General features: G+C 47.2%; 1 protein-coding gene across 1 annotated transcript in view; it reads left to right on the top strand.

Annotated features, from left to right (window-relative positions):
* The window catches only part of ZNF839 (zinc finger protein 839), a 26,698-nt gene that overhangs the window by 5,171 nt on the left and 14,010 nt on the right, over positions 1–7,517 (top strand). Inside the window, exon 2 of the mRNA XM_032287329.1 lies at positions 3,166–4,056. Within this exon, the coding sequence (XP_032143220.1) occupies positions 3,166–4,056 (891 nt within the window). The remainder of the gene's footprint in view (positions 1–3,165; positions 4,057–7,517) is intronic.

Genomic DNA, 7,517 nt, shown 5'->3' with positions numbered 1-7,517 from the left:
GGTTGAAAATACTTAGCCCTATGCCTAGGTACATACCCCTGGAGAAACTCACACATGTACACGTACGTCCATGAAGATTCAGAGCAGACCCTAGGAAGAGAAGGTTGGAAACCACCTGTCCATCAATAGATTAGTATCCTCATACTGCAGAATGAACCCTTAGGACCTACACATATTAATGTGGATAAAATTCACAAAGCAAAATGGAGTAAAACCTACAAAAGCCCTTTCAAGTTGCAGGAGATGATATCAATCATTTAAAGTTTAAGAATATTTCAGAACTGGGCCGGGTGCTGTGGCTCACGCCTGTAATCCCAACACTTTGGGAGGCTGAGACGGGAGGATCACAAGGTCAAGAGATAGAGACCTTCCTGGTCAACATGGTGAAACCCCGTCTCTACTAAAAAATACAAAAATTAGCTGGGCGTGGTGGTGCATGCCTGTAGTCCCAGCTACTTGGGAGGCTGAGGCAGGAGAATCACTTGAACCCAGGAGGCAGAGTTTGCAGTGAGCCAAGATTGCATACTGCACTCCATCCTGGTGACAGAGCCAGACTCCGTCTTAAAAAAAAAAAAAAAAAAATTTCAGAACTGAACTATATATTTTTAGAAATATCTGCATATACCCTGTAAATATTTAAAAAGCATAAGAATGCAAAATAGCACATTCAGGACGGGGGAAGAAATGGGCATGCAGGTTGGGCAGTAGGAACCTGGGTAACACTGTTACTTATGGCTTTTTTGTGGCTTCCAGAATTTCATTAAAAATTTTTTTTTTGAGATAGAGTTTTGCTGTTGTCACCCACACTGGAATGTAATGGCACGATCTCAGCTGACCACTACCTCCACCTCCTAGGTTCAAGCGATTCCCCTGCCTCAGCCTCCCGAGTAGCTGGGATTACAGGTGCTCGCCACCATGCCCAGCTAATATTTGTATTTTTTAGTAGAGACAGGAGTTCTCTGTGTTGGTCAGGCTGGTCTTGAACTCCCAACCTCAGGTGATCTGCCCACCTCCACCTCCCTAAGTGCTGGGATTACAGGCATGAGCCACCACACCCGACCAAAAAGTTTTTAAAAACATGGGCCCACATTATGAATTATGTCTGCTTTTAGAGTACTAAAAACTCCAAGCAAAAACACATGGGTAAGGCCGAGTGCAGTGGCTTACACCTATAATCCCAGCACTTTGGGAGGCCAAGGTGAGATCACTTGAGGTCAGGAGTTCAAGACCAACCTGGCCAACATGGTGAAACCCCGTCTCTACTAAACAGACACACGCGCGCACACACACACACACACACACACACTAGCTGGTTGTGGTGGCACATCCCTGTGATCCCAGCTACTCGGGAGGCTGAGGCAGGAGAATTGTTTGAACCTGGGAGGCAGAGGCTGCAGTGACTCTCTAGCCTGGGCGACAGAGCCAGATTCCATCTCAAAAGACAAAAAAACAAAAACCCACATGGGTAAAACTGTTAAGAAGGCGTTTATTATCTCAGTTGGTCATGAAATCAACTTAGTGGAATATGGCTAGTATTTTTTAAAAAGTGATAACGGGCCAGGCGCGGTGGCTGCCGCCTGTAATCCCAGCACTTTGGGAGGCCGAGGCGGGTGGATCATGAGGTCAAGAGATCGAGACCATCCTGGTCAACATGGTGAAACCCCGTCTCTACTAAAAATACAAAAATTAGCCAGGTGTTTGGCACGTGCCTGTAGTCCCAGCTACTTGGGAGGCTGAGGCGGAAGAATAGCTTGAACCTGGGAGGCGGAGTTTGCAGTGAGCCTAGACTGAGCCACTGTGCTCCAGCCTGGCAACAGAGCAAGACTCCGTCTCAAAAACAACAACAACAACAAAAAGTGATGGTGACTCACGCCTGGAATCCCAGCACTTTGGGGGTCCAGGTATTTCACTTGACGTCAGGAGTTTGAGAACAGCCTGGACAACATGGTGAAACCTGTCTCTACCAAAAAATACAGGAATTAGCTAGGTGTGGTGGCAGTTACTCGGGAGGCTGAGATGGGAGAATTACTCAAACCCGGAGGCAGAGGTTGCGGTGAGCTGATGCTGTGCCACTGCACTCCAGCCAGGGTGACAGACTGGGACCCTCATCTTAAAAAAAAAAATGATGTAGAATAGATACAATCAGCAGGCATTTATGTAGGAATGGTAAGTAGTTCCATCAACTTTTTGTTTTAGTTATGTATGTTGATATTTATATACCCGTGTACTGGGTCATAATGTATCATTGTGGCCTCTGTTTTTGCTTTTTTTTGAGATGCAGTCCTGCTTTGTTGCCCAGGCTGGAGTGCAGTGGCGGGATCAGCTCATTGCAACTTCCTCTTCCTGGGTTCAAGCGATTCTCCTGCCTCAGCCTCCTGAGTAGCTGGGATTATAGGCATGCATCACCACACCCAGCTAATTTTTATATTTTTAGTAGAGATGGAGTTTCATCATTTTGGCCAGGCTGGTCTCAAACTCCTGACCCCAAGTGATCGGCCTCCCTCAGCCTCCCAAAGTGCTGGGATTACAATAGCCCTGAGCCACCAAGCCCAGCCTATATCACTGTGGTCTCTGGTCAGAAAGGTCTGAAAAACACCACCTTACTACAAACAAAATGTTTATGTAACAAACATGTTACATCAGCATTTTTTTTTTTTTTTTTGAGACAAATCTCCCTTTGTCACCCAGGCTGGAGTGCAATGGAGTAATCTCTGCTCACTACTACATCAACTTTTTTATGTAAGATGTAATTTAGAAAAAAAAGTCAATAATGACCGGCCAGGTGCGGTGGCTCACCCCTTTAATCCCAGCACTTTGGGAGGCCAAGGTGAGCGGATCAACTGAGGTCAGGAGTTTGAGACCAACCTGATCAACATGGAGAAACCTCATCTCTATTAAAAATAGAAAAATTAGGTGGGTGTGGCAATGCACCCTTGTAATCCAGCTACTTGGGAGGCTGAGGCAGGAGAATCGCTTGAACCTGGGAGGCGGAGATTGCAGTGAGCCGAGATTGCACCACTGCACTCTCGCCTGGGCAACAAAAGCGAAACTCCATCTCAAAAAAGGAAAAAAAGTGTCAATAATAGATTTATGATGAAAGCCAAGTTGCAGACATGTTGATAAGCACAATGCTTCTTTTCTCTTTTTTGTCTTTTTGTATGTAAGCAACTAGAAGCCATTTGTGTCAAGGTAACATCTGGAGAAATGAAAGGTCAGGAAAGGCTGGTTCCTTTCCAGCCCCAAACTGCAAGACAGAGCCAGCCGCCCCAGGGGAGTTCGTGCTTGATGGGGCTTCACGTCACCAGGCCTCAGCTGCTCGGTGTACAGCCGCTTGTGAGAACCGAGCCACAGTCGTGCCTCCTAAGTAACTTACGCCAACCTCCTGCTCAGGTGTTTGTACAGGGACCACTGCCAGCCCTCCAGGCAGTCCCTGCAAAGAAAGTCCCAGCCCCCAAGGCTCCAGATGGACAGGGCTCCATGTTGACCCCCTTGTCGGCCTCCGACCCACTGGCAGTAACATCTGTTTCATCCAGTTCAGCACACCGATTTATTTCAAACTTGCATACAAAACATACTGAGAAACTAAAAAAGTCGTTAAAAGTAAAGACACGTTCTGGACGGATATCTCGACCTCCTAAGTATAAAGCTAAAGATTATAAGTTCATAAAAACAGAGGATTTGGCAGACGGTCATCTGTCAGATTCTGATGATTATTCAGAACTCAGTGTGGAAGAAGATGAAGATCAGAGGGAGAGGCACGCGCTTTTTGACTTCCCGAGCTGCTCCCTGAGGCCCAAAAGCTTTAAGTGTCAGACTTGTGAAAAGTCATATATAGGGAAGGGCGGACTGGCCCGGCATTTTAAACTTAACCCAGGCCATGGCCTGCTGGACCCTGAGATGGTGCTGTCTGAGAAGGCCAATGGGAGCACCCTCCCGGGGGACACCGAGAAAAGGACGCTCAGCCTGACCTCCCGGGGGCTGTCCACGCCAGCGGCTCTGCGTGAGGGAGGGTCCTGCGCTTGCTTGGTGACAGAGTCAGCACACGGTGGCCTGCAGGTAATGTTTCTGTCTGGGCATGTGTCTATGTATTTGGCTGTTCTCACATTGCTATAAAGAAATACCTGAAACAAGGTATTTTGTAAAGAAAGGTTTAGTGGGCTTACGGTTCCACAGACTGTATAGGAAGCATAGTGCTGGCGTCTGCTTGGCTTCTGGGGAGGCCTCTGGAAACAGAGTCTCAGCGAAGGCAGAGTGGAAGCAGGTGTAACACACGGCCACAGCAGGAACAAGAGGCCAGGGGGAGGTGCCACATACTCTATTTTATTTTATGTATTTATTTTTTTTGAGACAGATCCTTCCTCTGTCACCCAGGCTGGAGTGTAGTGGCTTCGTCTTGGCTCACTGCAACCTCCGCCTCCCCAATTCAATCGATTCTCCTGCCTGGGCCTCCCCAGTAGCTGGGATTACAGGCACCCACCACCAAATTACCTGGGTAATTTTTGTATTTTTGGTAGAGATGGAGTTTCACCATGTTGCCCAGGCTGATCTCGAATTCCCGACCCCAGGTGATCTGCCTGCCTCGGCCTCCCAAAATGCTGGGATTACAGGTATGAGCCACCATGCCTGACCACCACACACTTTTAAACAACCAGATACCTTGGCCGGGCATGGTGGCTCATGCCTGTAATCCAAGCACTTTGGAGGCCAAGGCGGGCAGATCAACTGAGGTTGGGAGTTCAAGACCAGCCTGACCAACATGGTGAAACCCCGTCTTTAAAAAAAAAAAACAACCAGATACCATGAGAACTCACTATCATGAGTTTAGTACCAAGGGGATGGTGCCAAATCAGCCATGAGGGTTTGCCCCATGATCCAGCACTCACCTCCCACCAGGTCCCACCTCTAACACTGGGGATTGCCCTTCAACATGACATTTGATGGGGACACAGATTCAGACCAAATCAGTCCTTATTCCTGCCCCTGCCTGCTCATCATCCTTAAAATGACTTTTACAGTGTCTAATGGGGACTCAGGCAAAGGCTTAAGCGGGACCAGAATCATTCTAGTGGAGGATCTGAGACCCCATGTTGTCTGCGCTACTGCCAAATGGCCAGGAGTTGCATGTCTTCTGTGTGTCGGCATGATTTAGTGAGCACATCTGATGGGAATGCATGCGTCAGTTCTTTAGGTTTGAAGGTAAAACCAATGGCAGTGCACTCTTGGCTGATGCTGCCATTACAGAGGGTGTTGTTGAGAAAGGGAGTCCCCAGGGGTGCTTCTGGAGTGTCAACAGCCCCTGTCTGCTTAGCATGTGCTTTCCCCCTTCTGCCACTTCTGAAACTCCTGATAAAGCCGGTATGAGTCACTATGCGTTTGTATTATCACATCAACAATTTTTTTTTCCTAAATAGTTTATTGAGCTGGGTGCGGCGGCTCATGCCTGTAATCTCAGCACTTTGGAAGGCTGAGGCAGGCAGATCACCTGAGGTCAGGAGCTCGAGACCAGCCTGGCCAACATGGTGAAACTCCATCTCTAGGTATTGCACCCCTGTAATGCCAGCTACTTGAGAGTCTGAGGCAAGAGAATCGCTTGAACCTGGGAGGCGGAGGTTGCAGTGAGCTGAGATCGTGCCATTGCACTCCAATCTAGGCAACAAGAGCGAAACTCTGTCTCAAAAAAAAAATTGTAGGAAAATACACATAGCATGATATTTACCATCTTAACCAAAGTTAAGTGTGTGGTTCGGGGTATTAAATACATTCACGGTGTTGTGCAGCAAACATCCCACACCACATATCTCCAGAATGCTTTCATCTTCTAAAACTAAAATTCCGAGCTTCAAGTTGGCCTAAGTGAAAAAGAAACAAAAAACGAAAACTGTCCCTGTAAACACTAACTCTCCATCCCCTTTCCCCTAACCCTGGTAGCCACTATTCTACTTTCTTCTATGATTTTGACTACTGTAATTTCCTTATAAAAGTGGAGTTACAGAATATTTGTCTTTCTGTGACTGGCTTATTTCATTTGGCACAATATCCCCAAGGTTCCCGTTGTAGCAATTATAAGAATGTCCTTCCTCTGTAAGGCTGAGTAATACTGCATTGTGTGTGCATACCACATTTTGCTTACTCATTCATCTGTCCATGGACTCTTGGGTTGCTTCTACCTTTTGCCTATTTTGAATGATGCTGCTATGAACATGAGTGTTCAATTACCTCTTTGAGACCCTGCTTTCAATTTTTGGGGGGTACAGATCCAGAAGTGGAATTGCTAGATTTTAAGTAGAATTATTTTATTTATTTTCTTTTTATATTGTTCATTGTTAGTGTTTAGAAATGCAGCTGATTTTTGTGTATTTACTTTTTTTTTTTTTTTTTTTTTGAGTCTGGCTATGTTGCCCAGGCTGGAGGGCAGTGGCACGGTCTCGGCTCACTGCAACCTCTGCCTCTCAGGTTCAAGTGATTCTCCTGCCTCAGTCTCCCGAGTAACTGAGACTACAGGCATGCACCACCACTAATTTTTTATATTTTTAGTAGAGACAGGGTTTTACCATGTTGGCCAGGCTGGTCTCGAATTCCTGACCTCAAATGATCTGCCCACCTCAGCCTCCCAAAGTGCTAGGATTACAGGCATGAGCCACCACACCTGTCCTGTGTATTCACTTTGTATGCTACTGCATTGCTGATTTCATTTATTCATTTCTTAAAATTTCATTTACTTTTTTTTCTTTTCTTTCTTTCTTTCTTCTTCTTTTTTTTTGAGACAGAGTCTTGCTTTGTCGCCAGGCGCCAGGCTGGAGTGCAGTGGCGCGATCTTGGCTCACTGCAACCTCTGCCTCCCTGGTTCAAGCAGTTCTCCTGCCTCACCCTCCTGAGTAGCTGGGACTACAGGCACGCGCCACCATGCCCAGCTAGTTTTTTGTATTTTTAGTAGAGATGGGGTTTTACCATGTTGGCCAGGATGATCTCAACCTCTTGACCTCGTGATCCTCCCGCCTTGGCCTCCCAAAGTGCTGGGATTACATGCATGAGCCACCACGCCTGGCCTGTTTTTTTTAAGGCAGAGTCTGGCTGTCTCTCTCCTGCTGTCTCCCACGCTCGAGTGCAGTGGCATGATCTCAGCTCCCTGCAACCTCCGCCCCCCCAAGTTCAAGCTGTTCTCTCACCTCAGCCTCCCAAGTAGCTGGGACCACAGGTGCGTGCCTCTACACGTGGCTAATTTTTTTTTTTTTTTTTGAGATGGAGTTTCGCTCTTGTTGCCCAGGCTGGGGTGCAATGGCACAATCTTGGCTCATTGCAACCTCCTCCTGGGTTCAAGCATTTCTCCTGCCTTAGCCTCCCAAATAACTGAGATTACAGACATGCACCACCATGCCTGGCTAATTTTGTATTTTTAATAGAGACAGGGTTTCTCTATGTTGGTCAGGCTGGTCTCAAACTCCTGACCTCAGGTGATCCACCTGTCTCGGCCTCCCAAAGTGCTGGGGTTACAGGGGTGAGCCACCATGCCCAGCCTA

The sequence above is a fragment of the Sapajus apella genome, unplaced genomic scaffold, assembly GCF_009761245.1.
Source record: "Sapajus apella isolate SASKATOON/1434 unplaced genomic scaffold, GSC_monkey_1.0 scaffold20, whole genome shotgun sequence".
NCBI lineage: Eukaryota > Metazoa > Chordata > Mammalia > Primates > Cebidae > Sapajus > Sapajus apella.
Note: the sequence above shows the minus strand (reverse complement) of the source record. Positions and strands in the feature narration are given on the sequence as shown.